Raw genomic sequence first — 21336 nt, 5'->3', positions numbered from 1 at the left:
AGACTAAAGTGATGTAATGTGATTTCAACAAAGCAATTTACATCCGTACTCGCAGACGAGAAGTCCTCCACTGTTAAATCTGGGGATTGAGGTGAAATGAAGGAAAAAAAAAAAAAGGGACTATAACATTAAGCATTGATACAGACTCTCGCCACCTCCCATCTGTCAGACGAATTGAAGATATGATTTATATAGACTTTGTGTGCATTTATGATTTAGATATTAATCCCTTACTGGATGAGTGTGATTATATTGTGGTTAAATATTTTACTTTTTCCTTTACACAATTACGTTCTGTATCCGACTGCTAATATACTAATATACTTTGCTGTTTATCGAGAGTGGCTAGAACTTTAACTTTAACAACTGCCTGGGCCACCACCATTGTTTAGTTGAATTACCTACCTTATGTGGTTTTGTTATAGGGGTTTTATGAGGCAGGTTTTTATTTTAATGTTTTGGGGTTATGTATGGTCTCTTACAAAAAATTCTTCTTATACTTATATAATTGTTCAGATAGCTCATTGGCTTAGGTTATATCCTACCATTACACCCATGTACAGAATTTTACTACACCGAACTTAAATTAAGGGTCATATAACTTGTATATCTTGGAATATTAGAGGGATCAATTCACCTATTAAGAGAAAAAAAATGTTGACATATTTAAAGAGGCAAAACGTAGATGTCGCTTTTATCCAGGAAAGCCACCTTACAGACGCTGAACATTTAAAATTACGAAGAGATTGGGTAGGCAATGTTTTTTATTCATCATATACCTCTAAAGCAAGAGGAGTCACCCTGCTTATTAATAAATACTTGAACTTTCAACTAAACTCAGTTGAAAAGGATAAAAATGGTAGATTCCTACTTGTAAATGGTGAAATAAATAGAAATAAGATAACTTTGGTAAATATATACGGGCCCAACTATGATGACCCTTTATTCTTCAATAATTTAATAATGAAAGTGGCTACAATTGAGGGACAGTATATTGTGGGTGGAGATTTCAATATGGTCCTAAATCCCCCCTTGGACCGGTCCTCACCTAAAACAGTTTCTTTATCCAAAGCAGCAACTGCATTGAACCAAGGTATGAAGGATATAGGCGCAATTGATGTATGGCGAAACCTCCACCCAGGTCAAAGGGATTTTTCTTTTTTTTTCTCCAGTACATAATACGCACTCAAGAATTGATATGTTTCTTATATCACAAAATATGATGGCAACAGTGATAGACTGCTCTTACTTAGCAGCTACTTTCTCAGACCATAATCCCATTAAACTTCTTTGGGCTACCAATATATCGCAAAATATAACCTACAGATGGAGGTTTAAGAATTATATGCTAGGAGACTCTGATTTTATTTCATACATGAACACTAATATTGAAATATTTCTAGATGCTAATTCAAATTCTTCCTCACATGCTAATATTTGGGAAGCGCTTAAAGCTTATATGAGAGGTATGGTTATGTCATATGGGGCTAATAAGGCTAAAAAGGTCAGAGAGAAGATATCTAAATTGGAGACCGACATTAAAAACTTGGAACAGGAATATATTGCCACCAAAAAGGAAGAATGTCTTAATACATTAATAAAAGTAAGGTTGCAGTATGATAATTTATGCACCAATAGAGCAGAAGCAGCTATGGCCAGAACTAGATATCACTACTATGAATTTGGAAACAAAACAAGTAAATTACTGGCCTGGCAAATTAAGAAAGAAACATCGGAGAAATTTATACGGACAATTCTAACGGAAGCTGATAAACTTCTTGATGAATCGGTACTCATAAATGCAGAGTTTAAACGGTTTTATGAAGATCTGTATAAATCTGAGCAAGGGGTCGATGGTACTGTTGCAAAAAGATTCATAGATGGAATAACCCTTCCTAAATTACATAATGAGGACAAAGAACTGCTTGATGTAGATATAACGGAAATGGAGGTTCTTCCGAGCCCTCAAGTGTTTACAAAATAATAAGACCCCTGGACCAGATGGATTCTCAGCTGATTACTATAAGGCCTTTTCTAATAAATTATTGACACCACTTACAAATATGATTAAAGAAGCCTTAGAAAATAACAAATTACCGGAATCACTGGAAAATGCAACAATTACATTATTGCCAAAGCCGGGCAAGGACAAACAGAGATGTGACTCTTATAGACCACTTAGCCTTTTAAACGCAGATTATAAAATATTATCTAAAATAATTGCACATAGATTGGAGGACATTATGCCTAAGATAATAAATGCCGATCAAACAGGCTTCATTAAAAACAGACAGGGGGCAGATAATGTGCGGCGCCTGCTCCACATATTGAATGCCGCTCAAAAAAATCAAGAACCATTGCTAATAATTTCCATGGACGCTAATAAAGCATTTGACAGGATTGAACCAAACTTTTTATTTCAGACAATGGAAGCCATGGGCTTCGGAGAAAAGTTCACCCGCTATGTTAGGATACTTTTTAACGCCCCCAAAGCCAATATTATAACAAATAATGTACTTTCTGACACTTTCTCCTTAACCAGAGGCTGTAGACAAGGCTGTCCAAGTTCTCCCTTGCTCTTTGCGATTGCGATCGAGCCACTAGCAGTGGCCATTTGTACTAATGTTGCTATATCTGGAATCAAATTCGGTACAAGCGAACATAAACTTTCTCTATATGCAGATGACCTCCTACTGTATCTAACGGACCCTCTCAAGTCAATTCCCTCATTAATGAATTGTCTTAAAGAATATAGTGCAGCTTCAGGATACAAGTTAAATTATACCAAAAGTGAGATTATGTCTTTAAATATACAAGATAATCGTGTTAGAGCTCTTACAGATCCACTACAGTGGTGTAATAATGGATTTACATATTTGGGCATACAAATTGGTAAATCTGAGGATAAAATATTCAAACTAAATTATATTAAACTGTTGGAGCAAACTAAACTTAATATACAGAGATGGATGGATTTTCCATTATCCCTTATAGGGAGAATTAATGTTGTTAAAATGAACATTTTGCCTAAGTTTACCTATTTATTTCAGTGTCTCCCTACAAATGTTCCAAAAAGTTTCTTCAAAGAATTAAATAAACTTATAACCTCCTTCATATGGCAAAAGAAAAACCCAAGAGTTAAACTCTCCTCATTACAGGCCCCTTATTCAAGGGGAGGACTCTACCTACCAAACTTTAGGAATTATTATCTGGCCTCCCAATACCGATCAATTTTGATCTGGTTATATGCAGAGAGGAGTGAGGTTCGATGGGTTCCAATAGAACAATATGAGGTGAATCCCATATCATTAAAAGACGTCCCATTTCTAGGTACGAAAAAATGTTTATCTAAGCTCACAAATAATTCGATAATATTAAACACCTTCCGTGCCTGGCAGGAATCCCACTCACTTCTAAAAATAAATATTTCTTTTTTCAGAAGGACACCCCTATGGGGCAATCCTGATCTCTCCCATCATATTTCCGACTCCATATTGCAGGGATGGAAGGATAGAAATATTCGAACTGTTGCCGATCTATACAATAATGACACATTTATTGACTTCCAACAACTAAAGGAAAAATTTAAACTTCCAGACCAAATTTTTTTTTAAATTTCTACAAATAAGAGACTGGATCAAAGAAAAAACCAAAGGAACTTTCCCTGAGATTCCTAAAGAAAGTCCTTTTGAAACGCATCTTTGCACCAAACCATGGAAGTCAATAAAAGGAATAGCATCTTCAATATACACTATTATTAATGAAAAATTACCTGACTACAACAAAACGGCTCTGAAAAGAAAATGGGAGGCAGATCTGGGCTATGTTTATGAAGAGGTAGAATGGTACCATCTAATGGAACAGGCACAGACCATGTTAATTTCCACAAATCATAGACAAATGCAATTTAATATATTCCACAGGACATATTATACACCTTACAGATTACATAAAATTGATATTAATTACTCTCCCAAATGTTTGAGATGTAAAGTGATAGATGGTGATCTCCTTCATATGCTGTGGAATTGCCCAGTAATAGAGGAGTTCTGGAGACGGACTACTGAAATAATTTCAAGGGTGATTGGGATCCAAGTCGAAATGGACCCAAAACTATGGATTTTAGGTGACATAGATTCTATAAACGTGGATTACCACAAGAAATATTTTATTTTACTTGCAAGTACTGCAGTTAAAAAATGTATTCTGACACATTGGAAATCTGAAAATTTTCCAACACTGAGATATTGGATTAATGAGTTAGCATCCTACTGTACACCTGAGAAGATATCGCATAGTGTAAAAGGGAAATACGGAACCTTTAAAAAAATTTGGGGACCATTTCTTTCAGTATTACCGTCTTTGGACTTGACAGAATATAGAGATGATGTAAATTCCTCTGGGTTTACCCTGAATTGATCCTTGGTTAGGCCCTTCTGATCAGAGTTCTTAAATGTTGTGCTGATTCTTGTGTATAGACGGGTGTAAATATGGGCTGTTTGGATACACGAATGTGATGAAGTTGAGAGCTATACAGGGGTAAAGGGGTGGGGGGATGGTGGGAGGGGTTCACACGATATGTTTTTCTTTTTTTTCCTTTTTTTTTTTTTTGTTTTAAATTTCTGTAATTACCAATACTGTTACTATTATAATTATTATTTTTTATTATTATTATTAATACGCCCGTATTTTCTGTGTTCGGTCCTCAGATGGTTGAGGCTATTTTTGAAAGATAAAGATACTAGAGTGTGTTCCTGAGAATTTTTTTTTTTTTTTTTGGTCATAATGACCAGTCAAGCTTTGGCTAGTTGATGATACTCTGTCCCATAACTGTAAATGTCTTTTATTGTTTGTTTCTGTTTGTTTGTTGTTCATTTTCAATTTAAAAAAGGAAAATAAAAAGTTTAAAAAATAAATAAATAAATAAAGCAAAATGATGAGAAAATGCCTCCTCCATCCACAGTTAGAGGTATGTAACCCATTTTATTGGTATTAGGTGTTAACATCTCATTTATTTATTTCTGTGTGTGTGTGTGTGTTAAGTGTGTATATTGTTTGTTTGTTTTTTCACATTTCAGGCAGGAGGAAATCTGTGGCTCCCATGGAGTTGAACAAAGGCAATAAAAGGCTCTCTTGTGTTATAAAGCCCCCAGATATGCAAACCAAGAGGGGAAAGGTGAAAGATTTCTTCAACCATTATTCTTTTTTTATTTTTTTATTTTATAATGTAAATTGTTTTAAACATGAGCAAAACTACTCCTCATTTTGTTACAGTACCTTTTGTTTGCTTGTCTTTATAGTTTCTGGAAGGTTCCCGGGCCAACCAGAAGTTCTTTGAGATGATTCAGGATTTCAGAGCGACTTTGGAAATCACACCCTTATCAACTACTGAAACGGTAGGTTTGAACATGGACTTACAATGTTCCATCCAGAAAGTTTTATTGTAGCTTTGCAAACTGTAGCACAGTCATTTCTCTGCACATCTCTTGCCTTTTTTTAAGATTGAGCCCCAAAGGATTTGTGTGTGCGTTCGCAAGCGGCCCTTTAACAAGCAGGGTAGGTCAGGAATAATTTGTAGATTCTCTATTCTATCATCTGAATATAAAGGAGTAATTAAGGGAGAGAAAACAGTTGCCATGTTTATACACTAACTCCGATACTCTTGTGTATTGTAGAGATTAATAAAAAGGAGATTGATGTTTTTTTTTGGGGGGGGGGTTGAAGCACAATTTTGCAAATGTGGAATTTATTCAAAGTCTTTATTTGTTTTTAAGACAATGGGAGGTGATTTCACAGGGAAGCAGCAGAACAGTGCTAAAGGCATCTACGCATTAGCAGGTAGGACCTTAAATGAAACAACTGGATTTTGTACAAAAAAACAGACTTTGTCATAATTTGAGTCTATTCACTTCTAGCCCAGGATGTTTTTGCCTACCTCCACCACAGGAGGTATGCTAATTTGGATCTCTCTGCCTACGTCAGCTTCTTTGAGATTTACAACGGCAAGGTAGGAAGACGTGAAGGGAACACCCTTCACTCAGAAGATATCTATTGAATCCACGTGTTCAATTAATCCATATAGCAAACTAGACATTTATTTTTATTTAGGTGTATGACCTGTTGCATAAGAAGGCCAAGCTGCGTGCTTTGGAAGATGAACGACAACAGGTTCAGGTGGTCGGCCTCAAAGAGGTCTATGTGACCTCAGCAGAGGAGGTCATCAAGATGATACAGATTGGCAGTTCATGCAGGTAGTTTAGTATCAAGAATGTGTTTGATGTTTCCTTGTTCATTTTTCTTTGTGCCTGAAAGAGCACAAAAACATATTAATTGCCCATTAGTGTAGGTAGGCAAACTCCAAGTTAGAATCTCACTGTCTTTTCCAGAACGTCGGGCCAAACCTCAGCCAATGCCAACTCATCCCGCTCTCATGCATTCCTTCAAATTGTTCTTCGGCGCAATGACCGTGCTACCACGCTGCACGGCAAGTTTTCACTGGTCGATTTGGCTGGCAATGAGCGTGGTACAGATGTCAGCAGCAATGACCGGAGTACTTTAGTTGAAACTGCCGAGATCAACCGCAGCCTTCTGGCTCTCAAGGTAATCGATTGCTGATTAAAAGGCAGAAGTACTCTGTTTTCTCTCCATTAAATATGTCTGCACAGCAACTCAAAACACTGGTGTTTCCTCTCTTGTATCCTGTAGGAGTGTATCCGTTCACTGGGAAAGAACAGTGATCACATTCCTTTCCGAATGAGCACTTTGACCAAAGTCCTCAGGGATTCTTTCATTGGAGAGAAGTCCAGGACCTGCATGGTATGTTACCACACCAAATTTGACTTCCTCTCAGCATTGGATATTTTGAAATCCACATCAAATAAATTTTTTTCTTTGTTTCACAGATTGTAAAGTAATAGCTCCCTCGCGAAAATAGTTATTTCGTCCCTTCAGACCATCAAATACTAGACCTACAAATAATACTTGAACAGATGAGAGGGGCAAGAATGGGGAAGACGCGTGCAAACAAAGAAACCACCGCCGCAGAAACTGCAGATGCAGAAAATTCGAGGAGCAGCTCTCTTACGAAGGGACAAGAAGGCGAAGCTAATGCTAACCCAGCTCTCTCAAGTGCCGACGTAAGTTTGACAAAAATCTTGGAGGAGATTCGGGACTTCCGAAAAGACACAAAAGAACACCTAACTGGTATTAAATCAGAGATTATCAGCGTTAATCAAAAAATAACGGAGGCAGAGGTACGAATTGAAAAAGTGGAAGACCGTGTTCAAAATTTGGAACAGACGCTGAATAAGATGATAAAAATCATGCATCAACAAGAAAATAAGTTACTTGACTATGAAGGAAGATCGCGATGAGAAAATTTAAGGATATATAATGTTCCGGAAGGAGCCGAGGGCTCGTCTATGATGGACTTTGTGGAAAAACTACTGCGCGACACTCTGGAGATAAACCCTACTGTGGAGTTTGGCATCGAGAGAGCACACCGGGCGTTGGCATCAAGACCCGCCGGAGACAGGCAAGATAAAACGCGATCAATAATAGTCAAATTTCTCCGCTATAGGGTTAAAGAAGAGATCCTACGTAGAGCTTGGGAAAAGAAGAAAGTTTTTCTGAATGGGAAATTAATATTCTTTGACCATGATTACCCTCCAGTAGTACTGCAGAAGAGAAAGGAGTACGTAGAGGCGAAGCGGGTGTTAAAGCAGAAAAATATCCGCTTCCATACTCCGTTCCCGGCAAAACTACGAGTGTTTTATGAGGATGGAACATGTCTGTATCAGACGGCGGAGGAGGCGACTACAGACATGAAGGACAGAGGGCTTCCAGTTAATGTGACTACATCGAAGGAGAGTCTGGTCGAGCAGCTGTCCCGTACCGCCTGGGAAACAACGAGAGGATCAACTCAGCGAGGGACAGACGACGAGCGAGAGAAAGATATCAGGGCGAGACTGCGAACCTTCAGAAGACAGATCATACCCTCGTCAGAGGAGTTATAAGTACTGTTGGGCTTTAAAATGAGGTAAAAATACGCGGTGTTATATATATTTCAAGATGTTTGTGTGTATATCTCTACCCCAATTGGATGAGATTATATAGATATAAGCGAGGGATGCATAAAGACACACTTTCCGTGTAATGAACAACGACTTTGTTTTCTTCCGCCTCAAGTGCCATGGCGGGGGCCCTCAGCCCATATATGGGAGAGGCTTTCCCTCACAGCTAGACGCTTTTTCTAGCTCTACCCAGGGTCACTTATTAGAGACCCCAGCCTTGGAACCACAGTCTTTTTTTCTGTACTTGTTATTTATGTTTGATATCTTTGTTTGTTTAGGGAGTAGATCTGATAAGTTTCATTTTATTTGTTCCATGGACATACGTTGATTACATATGGCTAGTGATAAAGTAAAATTTCTATCTTTCAATGTTAATGGGCTGTTAAATCCAATTAAACGTACTAAAATCCTAACTAAAGTGAAAGCAGAACAAGCCCATATAGTCTACTTACAGGAGACCCACTTGACAGATAAGGAGCATGTAAAATTAAAGAGAATGGGTTTTACTAATTTGTTTTTTTCTTCATACAAATCAGGACATAGGAGAGGAGTTGCAATCCTTATTTCAAGCAAATTAAACTTTGAAAAAGTATCTGAAATGGGTGATAAAGAGGGCAGATTTATTCTAGTAAAAGGAAAAATAGATGGGAATTTGATCACCCTTTTAAATGTTTATGCCCCGCCAGAGAGTGATATTAGTTTCTTCCAAAGGATTATTAATATTATGGTAACAGAAACAGAAGGCCTTTTGATCTGTGGAGGGGATTTAAATATACACCTACAGCCAAAATTAGACTCGTCTAGCAGGAAAACGTATGATAGGAAATCCCCATATATCAAAGTGAATGCACTTTTTGAGGAGGTAGGATTAATTGACATATGGCGAGACCTTTTTCCTAATAGAAGGGACTATACTTACTACTCTGCTCCACACTCTCTTTATACAAGGATAGATTATTTCATAACATTTAGTAAAGATAAGGATAAAATACATACTTGTGGAATTGGGACGATAGATATAAGTGACCATGCACCAATATACTTATCCATTGATTTTAACCTACGGTTAAAAAATAATACATGGAAATTGAACTCAAGTCTGTTGAATGATTCGCCTTTTAAGGCACAAATTAAATCAGAAATTAGTCTCTTCTTAGAGTTCAACGATACCGGAGAAGTACCACCTCCCATACTATGGGATACTTTGAAGGCGGTACGAAGAGGGAAAATTATAGCAATAACTTCATTTAGGAAAAAAGATAAGAATAGAAAACTAGAGGAGTTGAATAAGAGACTTTTTGTAATTTGTTTATTTTTATATTATATTTCTGATTCACTTTCTCTTCCTGACCCATGTACTGCTGTAACTGTGAATGTCCCTGCTGGGTGATTAATAAAGTCTGTGTCTATGCCAAAATGAGCTTTAAACTCTTTTTATGATGACATTTTACTTATCAAAATTTCAATTACGAGTATGACATGCATATGTGGGATGTTTTCACCATTTGCAGGTCAGAAGAATGCCAGTTTCTGAAGCCTGCTTGCATGTGTGTTGCACAATACTAGTACAACTACCATTCCTACTACTCCTGTTACTGCTACTGCACAAGGGCCTTGAATGGACATGGGGCCTGCAGCAAGGGTTAGAGGTCAGACACCTGGGGCCTGCAGGTTGGAGCTTGGGGCTAACAACTCTAGCTCGTACAAAGTACTAACATCCAAGTGGTAAATGGTGTTACCTCTGAGAACTATAAGACAGAGTGCTATGAAAATAGTTTGTGGCCATGTCCACACTGATACGTTTTAGTTTGAAAACGCATAGTTTTCTCTCCATTTTGGCCTTCCGTCCACACTGATACGCCTTTTGTGGTCAAGGAAAACTGAGCTTTTTGAAAACGTTCTCTAAAGTGGATAATTTTGAAAAAAGCATTTTCGCGTAGCAGTGAGGACTGGGAAAACGGAGGCTTTCCCAGTCCTCACTGCATTTGATGCAGTGCAATGATGCATTTTAGTAATATGATGCAGTCTGATCCAGAAGTCTTTTGGTTTGGTGAGATGCAGTTTGGTCAGTCTAAGCCTCCTTTATGAATTTTTGGGATGTCCACTCCTAGAGAGATTGGCTGCTGTCTTGCTTTCCATGTGTCAATATCTTTTCTCACTGTAGAAAAACTGACTTCAAATATAAAATTGTTTTGTAACCATTCACAGACTGACAGGCAGCAACAACATGTTTCCTAAGATTATCTGATGATCAGAAAAGACACTGGCTGTAATCAAGTGCATTAGCAGAACCTGGCTGCTTCTTACTCTGTTATTTCCTATGGAAGCAGTAACAGTGCACCTAGTGTACCTAGTTTTCTTCTGCATTTTGGTTTAGTTTTCATAGAATAAATAATAACACAGAGTAATATCTGATGTGTTGTTTATCATCTTAGGCTGTATTTACTTAATTTAAAACTGATCAAATGATTTTTTTTATGTCCTGATATGTTGAACTTACATGCTGTTCTTAAAAAAGTGAAAAGCACACATTTGCATTCTATTCGACTGAAAAAACAACTTTCATGTTATCTCACAATACAGTCTCTGTATTCATATTTGTATTAGCTACACAGAAACAGGAATTTGTTTTTTCAGGAAAGAGGGGAAGGCAGATAATTTCATTTTAATATGAAATTTCCTGTTGTCAACATGAAAAAAATAAAAATACATCATAAATAAGTACGTCAAAAAGATGTCTGGAAAAACATAGCTTAAAAATAAATGTTAAAAAAAATAAAGTTTTAAGGCCAGTTTAATCGTTGAACTGAACTTTCTCACATTTTGTCACATTACAGCCACAAACATGAATCAATTTTATTGGAATTCCATGTGAAAGATCTTGTCACAACAGGAAGCTCTGGATATTTTGGTATCTTCCTTCCTGACACAACCCACAAAGAGAATATTTGTTTTGGAACTGGACAAGTAACCTCTTATTAAGCTAAGCAGATTTGAAAACCAATATACAATGGAGCCACAAAATTCATAAGTCAGTGGCTGGTTAATAGTGATGTGCGGTTCAATACTGAAATATCAATTCCTCTGATACCAGTCATTTATGTTCTAGAATTGATTCTCACATTAAAATATCGATATTTTAGTAATTTAGAGTAAACTTGTAGTTTATCATTAACAGGATCACAGTGGGAAGATCCTATTTCATTCGGATTGTCTACATTGGAAGCAACTACTTCCTCTTCCGCTTTTCATAGTCATGTGCGAAATACGGCTGTATAAATGTGTCGCAGTCCCTTGGCGTGCGCAGTCACAACAATGGCTGAGCGTAACTGGAGTTATGTTCGGACGTATTTTACATCCACAAACGTGGTTTGTGATACATGTGGCAAGAAAGTGAGGTGTTGTGGCAACACCACAAATTTGTCAAACACCTCAGAGTAAATCATATCACAGAATATGATGAGCGTATGTTGAGGCGAACTGAGGAGGAGGAGGAGTGGACAGGGACAGGTGCTGCTAGGGCGAGACAGACGTCTCTCATGGAGTCCTTTAGTGCTGCAGGCAGGCAAGGTGTTCAAATAGCGCACAACTTCAGGTTTTTTTTATTTCTATATGATGAATTCTGTATTATTAAGTGATAAGAACAAGTAATCTGATGTCCTGTAATCATTATGATGCTATAATTTGAGATACAATAAATAAAATACGTTTTTGCACAAAGTATCGTGCAAAAAGGATCAGTATCGTTGATACCACCCTGAATTTTACTTGGTATCGGATCGGAAAGGAAATCAGTGGTATCGCACATCACTACTGGTTAAAGTTACTTGATATTTGTTGTCTTTTTATGTTCGTAATGTACAGTAAGTATGTCAAACAAGTCAATCAGTTCCATATTTTTGTGTCAGGCAGGTGATTAAAAGCTGTCTGACATTTTTTTTTTTTAGACATTTAAATAAAGGTGTAGACTCTGTCTTAAATTTCTATTCTTTTTAATGGCCACCAGGGGGCAATACCTAGGGCTTGTAAAAAGAATTTTGTTACTATAGAAAGAAAAACAGTTTCCAAATGTGACCTCTCTAAACACTTTCCTGCTGTATTTAGTCATTATTTTCAGGGTGAGATTGGGAGAAAAATGATTAAGTAATGGTCAGAAATGGAGGATTGTTTCAAGTAACACACTTTTCTACCACTGTGGATGTCTAATTTGGTTGTTCTGTCGTACAGCTTTTTTTTTTTTCTTCTTTTTTTTTTTCTCCTCCATTTTACCAGTAGTGGCTGTCTTAATCCAGATCAATAATGCTGGTAATAATCACACTATAAAAAGAATAACCCTATTCAAATTTTAAAAAAAAATGATGTCCAGTTGTCACATCCAAAATATTTGGCTTTATAGAATCCAAATTGAGTCACTTGATATGACCTGATACTTTTATGTTGATATAAACAATATTACTAGACTTGACTGAAACTTTAAATTTTGCATTGATCCAAATTGATTTTTTTTTACATAGAACCATATTTTAATTATTGAACCAAGCTAATATATTGAAATTTAACCAACCTAATGTATTCACATCGAACCAAATTAACATGAACTAATATGTTTGTGTTGAAGCCAGGTAATTGATTTACATATATTCAAACTATATTTTTTACATTTCATTTTATTTCAGTTCAAAAATGCTCTGCATTTCCTATAAAAAACAAGACAGTTGGCCAACCAATTATTTCAAAATTATTTATTGTTCCAAACCATTTTAACTATAATCAATAGAGAGGATTAGTAATATACAGATTTAGTGCTACGGCAGAAATGATTAGAGAAATGTTTGTTTTATAAAACCTGCAATCTTTTGAAAACCAGTATAAAACCTGCAACCTGTCTAAAACTGGCATAAAACCATTATAAAAACTCTTTTTAAACCAATTTGCAAGTACTCAAAAATGTGCACTGTGCCTGTACAATGTAAAAAAAAAAAATCTACACATGTATCAATGAAATCAACTTAAATCTCCCTTTCAAATGGGTGTTCTTATAAATTTTGAATGTAGAATACCACTGCAGGCCAACCAAGCAAAATAACCAAGCACACATGCACATGCATGTGCACATACACATGCACACATGCATGCAAACACACTACTGTGCAGTGTTAAGTTCACAATTAAGTTTGCGAATCTTAGAGGTCATCTTGTTAAAGTCAAGCTCCATCATAATCTTTTGAAGAGCCTCAAAGGTGAACCTGAATCCTCGTGGATATTCCATATTAAGAGCATAACAGAGTCCAAAGACCATTGCCACTCCAGCTGCCACAGAAGGCAACTCATTCAGGACTTCCACACCATCAATGATTATCCCGATGTCTCGAGGCTGATGTAGGAGGCTTGAGTTGTCCCTGAAGACGAAGAGTGCCATGGTGGTACTCTGCAGCTCTTCCTCAGCTTCATCTTTCTGGGATATCTTGAGGTAAAATATGGAACAAAATGTACAAGTGAAGAACTGAAGTCTGGCACACCTGATAAATCTTTGACCATAATAAACTACTATTTTGATAGTTGTTTGGTCACAGACTATTAGAACAATTATTTGACTAATCAGATTTGTGAATTGCATAATCATTAAATTAAATCAATGGTGGAACATTTTCATAAATAAAAGGGAGAGTCTAGATTATTATGAAATGTTTAAAAAGGATGTGCAGTGTAAATGCAAAATGATACCTGTTCAGATTAAATGAAAATGTATGCTTCAGCCATGGAATGGATGGAGCGATCTGTGGTTCTGAAAGCATACAGAAAAAAAAGAATAATGTTACTTCTCTATAAAACACATTACATAGAAAAACCAAGAAATACGTAACATGACATACCAAACAGTCTACAGACCAGCCATTAGCGACTAAGTTTGGCATAGGGTCAATTTTTTGCTGTTAAAATTACAATTTCTTCAGAAAATGCACATTTTTCCGAGCCGCGCCTGAAAGTCAATTGAAGGAATTAGTCTTATGTCATTGATCTTATATGCTGGCGTGTTATTTCTGTCTCTAAATCATGCACATTAATAATTATCTTTTGCGCTCGGTGTACACACACATAACACACAGATATTTATATGAAGAGAGACAAACGTGCGCGCACAAACTAGTGATGGGATTTCGGGCTCTTTTTAGAGATCCGGCTCTTTCGGTTCGGCTCACTAAAAAGAGCCGGCTCTTTCGGCTCCGAACCGGCTCTTCAGGTTGTTTTGTTGCTTTAATTAATTTATTATTAACAATAATATAAAATTATGCACAAAAGGAATTACTAACGTAAAAACAAGTGGTTTTATTTATATATGTTTATATATAAATATATGCGGTGGCCCCTAGAGACAAAACACGTACAAACTCCAAAACACATTTCTAGCATGAACTGAACTTCCAAAGCAGAGCTACTAGATCACTTAAATGACACAATTGAAAGCATGTGTGTATTGTTTGTGTATTTATACACAGGCACTCATATATATATTCAAATAATTTAAAAAAAAGTTCATTTACCTGTTATTACCACACACCAAATCCGGTCGTTGGTACTTGCTGGCTTGTGTAGCCACAAGATAACAAAGGCTCAACACTGCGCCCAGCATCCTGGAGCACTTCTGTTGTCTTTTGTACGTGTTTTGAGTTTTTATGTGCTTCTGAGTTTTTATATGCTTCTGAGTTTTTACGTGCTTCGGAGTTTGTACGTGTTTTTACGTGTTTTTGAGTTTGTACGTGTTTTTACGTGTTTTGGAGTTTGTACATGCTTCAGAGTTCGTACGTGATTTGAAGTTTGTATGTGCTTTGTCTCTAGGGGCCACCGTAAATATACTTTTATTTATTCACTCCACATAAAATGTAATAAATAAATCATATAATACAAAAATCAACTATTCACATTTCAAGTTTTAACTATTTAAATTTTCAGCTTTTTCCTTTCACAAATTTAAAGTGAAAAGAACACAAAACACTGCAAACCACAACACAATTAAATATAAATTATAATATGAAAACTAAAAGAACATGCATATTCTCTGTCATATGGACCTGCATAAATAAACTTTCTCAATCCTTTATCATCTGCAACCGAAAATAGTTGTGGATGATTACTATACCTTTCTAATGTTGTTGTCCCTGCCTCTCTTTCTCTCTCTCTGGCTCTGTTCCTGTGCTACTGAGTGTAACTACCGCCCCTCCCCCCTCTGCCCAGCGTAAAGCACAAGGCTCGCGTGCAGAGTGAAGCGGAAAAAAAGTGCGAGAGAGAGGCTGAGAGAAAGAAAAAAAAAAAACCCCCACGTGACGGCTCGCGATAAGGAGCCGGCTCGCGTCGTTCACGTCTAAGAGCCATTTCGTTCGCGAACGACCCATCACTAGCACAAACACAAGCTTGTGTCTAGAAACCGTGAGCTCACCAGAAAAATTCAAACGAAGCGGAGCACGGAGTTATACTATGAATGTTATGAACTATGAACTTATGCTAGCTAGCTGTATCCACCACCGATGCATCGTGGTAACGCTAGCTAGTTAGTATACTGGTAAAAAACGGCTTTTTGCCTAACTTGCATTCCCGACTGTGATGGTCGGTTTCTGGTAACCAGTTCTAACGTTGCGCAGGATAGCTAGCTAGCTTATAGCTAGCAGCTACAATCATGCAAAAATTAGGGGTGGCTGTCGACCCAGCTTAAATGGGGTTATTTTCTGCAATTTTGGCAATACAAATTATAAAAGCTTTTGTAACACACTTGGCTTTACTTACGTTTATTTTCAGATGAAATTAATCAAAGATGTGACACAATGTTTCCAGCAGCCATGCAGAATAAAAATGGGTCCCGGTCTATTTCTGGTGGGCGTGTTCAAGTGCAAATCACTTTGACTCAAATTAAAGATATTATCTGTTCAACATGAAAAGAAATATATGTTTTGAGAGAAATCAAAAACTTTGCGTTGTGTCCTTTGTACAGATATTTAGTTTCATCCAAATCAAAAGTGGTATTTTAAAATGCAAAAAGAAAGGGTTTCACAATCAAATCAATGATTTTATTCTGTTTTGAATGGCACTTATTAGATTGAATGAATGACTGCATGTTAGACTTTTTTCAGTGCAGTCTGAATTGCATAAACTCATATTTCAGCAGTTTGACTTGGTTTTGTGTCACTTTCAGTTGCTACTCGGTCCCAGGCTCGGCAGACGTGTATGTTTCAGGCCCCAGGTTCTGTTCAAGGACCAGTCTCAGCTACAGAATCCTTTTCAGCTAACCCAGAAACCATACATCCCGAGCCCCCACCATCATCAGTCCTCAAAAACTCTGGTTGGTTGTGATTTACTTATTCATTTAAAACAGAAAACAAAAAGATTTTTTAAAAATGCATAATGCATTTTAAAAAATCATAACAGTGCCACATCTGTTTCATTTAACAACATGTTGTTGTTGGTGACCATGCCATATTCATTTGGTTATCTGCAGGGTACAAAGTCATATCATGTACCTGTTAAAATGTATTTGAATAAGTTTCTGAGTACTTTAAATGTATGAAGAAATATTTTGGTCTTTTCCTTCTGTTAAATCTGAATTATATTTGTTTTTTGTCATCTAGTAATTCCGAATCAGCAGCGTAAAAAGAATGATACACAACCAGCGACTTTGCAGCCTTTTGTTCCTGAGGCCATAAAGCAAAATGATGAACCTGAGAAAATGCCTCCTCCATCCACAGTTAGAGGTATGTAACCCATTTTATTGGTATTAGGTGTTAACATCTCATTTATTTATTTCTGTGTGTGTGTGTGTGTGTATATTAAGTGTGTATATTGTTTGTTTGTTTTTTCACATTTCAGGCAGGAGGAAATCTGTGGCTCCCATGGAGTTGAACAAAGGCAATAAAAGGCTCTCTTGTGTTATAAAGCCCCCAGATATGCAAACCAAGAGGGGAAAGGTGAAAGATTTCTTCAACCATTATTCTTTTTTTATTTTATAATGTAAATTGTTTTAAACATGAGCAAAACTACTCCTCATTTTGTTACAGTACCTTTTGTTTGCTTGTCTTTATAGTTTCTGGAAGGTTCCCGGGCCAACCAGAAGTTCTTTGAGATGATTCAGGATTTCAGAGCGACTTTGGAAATCACACCCTTATCAACTACTGAAACGGTAGGTTTGAACATGGACTTACAATGTTCCATCCAGAAAGTTTTATTGTAGCTTTGCAAACTGTAGCACAGTCATTTCTCTGCACATCTCTTGCCTTTTTTTAAGATTGAGCCCCAAAGGATTTGTGTGTGCGTTCGCAAGCAGCCCTTTAACAAGCAGGGTAGGTCAGGAATAATTTGTAGATTCTCTATTCTATCATCTGAATATAAAGGAGTAATTAAGGGAGAGAAAACAGTTGCCATGTTTATACACTAACTCCAATACTCTTGTGTATTGTAGAGATTAATAAAAAGGAGATTGATGTGGTGTCTGTACCTGGGAAAGGTGCGTTAGTGGTCCATGAGCCAAAACACAAGGTTTACAGCATAAACCTTTTAACAGGGCTGCTCAGGGCAGCATTTTTTTCAACTTTCAGTTTTTTCAGCTTTTTTCAACAGACATCTTCAGCGTTAAGGCATCCACACTGCATTTTTGCAGGAAATGCAAATTTTTCTAGTTCTTTATTGTGTGGATGCTTTAAGCATGGGATGATCTCATTGTAAGATCTCATTGTAAGATTCAAATTCAATATATTTAGACTGGTTGACTGAATTGGATCTTGTGTGTGTGTCTCTCTGTGCATGTGTCTTTCCTTATGTGTACATATTTGTGATTGTGTGGCTGTTATATATTTTTTTGCTGATTTTTTTCAATTAACAAATATATTTGAGGGACTCTCAGCATGTCTATTTTGCTTTTCCAATTTTTCTGTTTAACTTATTACTATTGTGCTAAATCATACTATTTCTGCTATTTTATAAGATTTGTGCTAAATATAGTATTTCTTCCAAATATAGTATTTCCGATTAATTCGTTTTTCTACCAAATGGTACACTATTTCTGCTTTTTATAGGATTTGTGCTTAATATAGTATTTCTGCTTTTTATAGGATTTGTGCTTAATCATACTATTTCTATATATTTCTGCCAGGTCCCCAGGGAGCCAATCCTCTGTGAGGACTCAGACATTCAAATGCACATATCAGGGCCTGCACGGATTCCCAGCCAGCCAATCATATCGGAGGTCTTCCGTTTCCTCTCTCGTCATATCTCCGCGACTGAGATACAAAGAGCAATGAAAATCGCAGTCAAAGTACACCAAAGTCCGCTGATTCACCCAGTACAAGAATTATGCTTCTAGTCCACCTAGTTTTTGAGTTACACAACGTTTTGTAACTCCAAAAAACGCAGTTTTTCGCCTCTCACCGCGATCTAATTCTGACTGCTCATTACCCTGTTTTTTCAAAGCGCCCGCTCTCTTTCCCAGTGGCGCAGTTGGTAATGACACGGGTCTGCAAACCAAAGTTCGTGGGTTCGATTCCACCTTGTCAACATTTTTTTCCCCTACAAATTAATACACTGTCACAGACCAGTAATTCATATTCATCATTTATTACAATTCTGCAAACTTTTATGATTTTACCAGCTTTTCTCATATAGACCTCACATTCTTGTTAACACTCCATGGCACAAATTCTCTTCCCTTTAGGCTCTGTGTATGTGCGTGTGTATCAATATTTCTCCCATTTTAAAGTATTACTCCTCCATAATTGTATTTCTGTTAAATCAAAGTACTTTTACTACATCTTAGTACTTCTGCTCAATCATAGTATTTTTGCTAAATCATAGTATTTCTGCTACTTTTTGGTACTTGTGCTAAATACAGTATTTCTGCTAAATCATACTATTTCTACTATATTATATTTTTCTTTCTAAATGTAGCATTTCTGCTATATAATTGTATTTCTGCTATGTTATAATATTTGTGCTAAACCAGAGTATTTGTGCTGAAACATAGTATTTCTGCCAAATGATAGTATTTCCGTCAAATTATAGTATTTGTGCTAAAACATAGTATTAATTTAAAATTACAATATTCATAGTTCATCACAGTGTCTCTGGTAAATCACAGTATTTCTGCTATCTTGTACTATTTTTCTAAATCATAGTGTTTCCGTAATGTTTAAGTATTTTTGGCTAAATATATTCTTTCTGTTATCTTATACTATTTCTCCTAAGTTCTTGTATTTTTGAGAAGTTATCATGTTTCTGGTAAGTTACAATATTTCTGCAAAGTTCTGCTATGCTATTGTATTTCTGCCAAGTATTATGTTTCCTCTAAGATATTGCAGTTCTGCTAAATTATTCCATTTTAGCAAACTTCTTTTGCTTCTGCAAAGTTTTTACAATTTCTGCAACTTTTCAGCTTTTTCAGCTAGTTTTTGCAGACAGCTTCAGGTTAAAGCATCCACACTGCATTTTCGCAGGAAAAGCAAATTTTTCTAGTTAACAAATGTTATAGTTTCCTGATGATGATCATCTTGTCTTTCTCTGACTCTCTCTATCTCCAGGGGACGACGGTGATGCCGTGTAGATTTGACTGGCACCAGACCGGCAGTCAAGTTATCATCTCCATCTATGCAAAGAACTCCTTGCCAGAGCTCAGTTATGTCGAGGCCAACAGCACCACGGTAGAAACCACAAAGACATGTTCTACCTCTCACATATACACCCCATCATATCTCTAATTATGACTAATGTTGGTAATAAGTAATTCTCTGATTGTCCCAGGTGAACATTCATGTAATGTTTGAAGGAGATAAAGAGTTTGAACAGAAGATCATTTTATGGGGGGTAAGTGACCACCTTGTGTTTCATTATAAACTTTGTTTGTGCTTTAATATTAAGCTGTATTGCATGATCACTGTTGATTTTACTTTGACTATTGTTAAATGATTAATATTAATATAGCAGCACATGTTTTTGGAAAGTTACACATTTGGCGCCCTCCAGTGGTAGTAACGATATAAAATAGAATTAAAAACCTAAAAGACGCCATCCCTTTTCTTGATCCTATCAGGCTGTGGAGGTAAAAAAAAACAGTGCGGTGAACCTGTTGGCTTCTAAGATGGAGGTGTCTCTTAAGAAGGCTGAACCAATCACATGGGCCCGTCTGGACCTGCCCTCCCTGCCACAGAATCAGGAACAGGAGGACACCAATCACACATAGGACACTCAGAGCTCACTTCCAGCTTGTTCCCCTCTTTAGTCTTTTGTCGCTTGTGTGTCTGTCCTTCCTTTCAGTAGTGTCACTGTGGCAAATCTGATTTCTTTCACTTGACCTCCTTTTAAATCAAATGTTTAATGTCAGACCTTTTATTAAAAGTAAACAGATGAAACCTCAAACCTTGCACTAACACTGGCAATGTACTGTAGCTTTAATCAAGGCTTAAGGGATATAACTGTGGTTAGGCAGCTTATTTATCTAGCCACATGGATGAATCAATTTTAGTCTTAAGTTATCTCTTTGATATTTTTCTCTAATCCCAAAAAGATTGATTCTGTTCATCTGGATTTAGCGTTTTCAGTGGCAGAAACATTTCAAGTCACTTGGATAAGTGACTCGAAACTTATCCAAGTGACTTGATAAGTCACTTATCAAGTCACTTGGATAAGTGACTCAAAATGTTTCTCCCACCGGATTTCCTTACCTGGATGATTGAGCATGCATCAAGACATTTTTCTCTAATGAGTATGTGTTGTTGTCAGCCTCCACAATATGGAATTCATGTGTTATTTCTGTGCATTCTCTTTAGGTGTCCTTATACAAAAATCACACAAAGAAGTCACAAAAGATATTTATGAGTGTAAGAACACCAATGTTGTTTCCAGTTAACACAGTATCAGATTTATTCACCCTAACTGTATGGATTATATTTTATATTATTATTTGTGAAATTATTGTCATATTTTTGCCTTTACACTGTAACTTTTCCTGATTGTCACTTAAGCTTTTTTTTTTTTTTTTACAACTGTTCGAATGTCTGGGCTTCATTGCCTCGTAATGTCATCCCTTGTATGTCATAACTTTGACAGCTCAGCGTTTTAAACATAGGATAAATGTTTGACAGTGTTTCCACAACATGAGATCATTTTATCATGCAATAAACTTTGCTGTGTACCTTTCATTTGAGTAAATTTGTCAAAAAAATCTGCGTGCATAACTAAAATCAGTGATCTTTGTGCCCACATGTGAAGAGTTGAGTGGACTTGTAATCAC

General features: G+C 36.6%; 1 protein-coding gene, 2 long non-coding RNA genes and 1 pseudogene across 7 annotated transcripts; 3 read left to right on the top strand and 1 right to left on the bottom strand.

Moving 5' to 3' along the window:
• The first annotated feature begins 2426 nt into the window (after positions 1-2426).
• LOC113035719 (kinesin-like protein KIF2C) lies at positions 2427-6909 on the top strand (annotated as a pseudogene). Its single transcript, XR_013901181.1, has 9 exons — positions 2427-2465; positions 4997-5176; positions 5301-5396; positions 5502-5556; positions 5676-5838; positions 5916-6007; positions 6109-6251; positions 6387-6600; positions 6706-6909. The product of XR_013901181.1 is annotated as a kinesin-like protein KIF2C (transcript).
• A 560-nt stretch (positions 6910-7469) lies between these two features.
• On the top strand, positions 7470-21242 carry chordc1a (cysteine and histidine-rich domain (CHORD) containing 1a). 2 transcript variants are annotated; one of them, XM_080288601.1, is made up of 4 exons: positions 7470-8038; positions 19628-19747; positions 19848-19910; positions 20137-21242. In XM_080288601.1, the coding sequence occupies exons 2-4, from the start codon at positions 19640-19642 to the stop codon at positions 20284-20286; spliced, it is 321 nt and encodes a 106-aa protein (XP_080144727.1). In that variant the 5' UTR covers positions 7470-8038; positions 19628-19639; the 3' UTR covers positions 20287-21242. The 2 variants fall into 2 exon arrangements, with proteins under 2 accessions (XP_080144727.1, XP_026048423.2); XM_026192638.2 differs by lacking the exon at positions 7470-8038 and having other exon boundaries at positions 19464-19747; positions 20137-20462.
• On the bottom strand, positions 12800-15931 carry LOC113018047 (uncharacterized). Of its 2 annotated transcripts, XR_013901309.1 has the most exons (3): positions 15852-15931; positions 13797-13857; positions 12800-13536 (listed from the first exon to the last, which is right to left on the bottom strand). It is a non-coding gene; the product is annotated as an uncharacterized LOC113018047 (long non-coding RNA). The 2 variants fall into 2 exon arrangements; XR_013901308.1 differs by lacking the exon at positions 15852-15931 and having other exon boundaries at positions 13797-15839.
• Positions 16077-17376, top strand: LOC113035718 (uncharacterized). Of its 2 annotated transcripts, XR_013901311.1 has the most exons (4): positions 16077-16404; positions 16691-16813; positions 16929-17026; positions 17143-17375. It is a non-coding gene; the product is annotated as an uncharacterized LOC113035718 (long non-coding RNA). The 2 variants fall into 2 exon arrangements; XR_013901310.1 differs by having other exon boundaries at positions 16929-17376.
• Positions 21243-21336: the final 94 nt, after the last annotated feature.

This window comes from Astatotilapia calliptera, chromosome 14 (assembly GCF_964374335.1).
Source record: "Astatotilapia calliptera chromosome 14, fAstCal68.1, whole genome shotgun sequence".
In the NCBI taxonomy this organism is placed as follows: Eukaryota; Metazoa; Chordata; class Actinopteri; order Cichliformes; family Cichlidae; genus Astatotilapia; species Astatotilapia calliptera.
This window is presented reverse-complemented; position numbering and strand designations above follow the sequence as displayed.

What these genes read in the sequence shown, in the direction of transcription:
- chordc1a (XM_026192638.2), top strand. Translation starts at nt 19,586, where the DNA reads ATGATGATCATCTTGTCTTTCTCTGACTCTCTCTATCTCCAGGGGACG. An exon ending in TCGAGGCCAACAGCACCACG is followed by an intron (nt 19,748 to 19,847) that starts GTAGAAACCACA and finishes TGATTGTCCCAG; the next exon opens with GTGAACATTCATGTAATGTT. An exon ending in AGAAGATCATTTTATGGGGG is followed by an intron (nt 19,911 to 20,136) that starts GTAAGTGACCAC and finishes TGATCCTATCAG; the next exon opens with GCTGTGGAGGTAAAAAAAAA.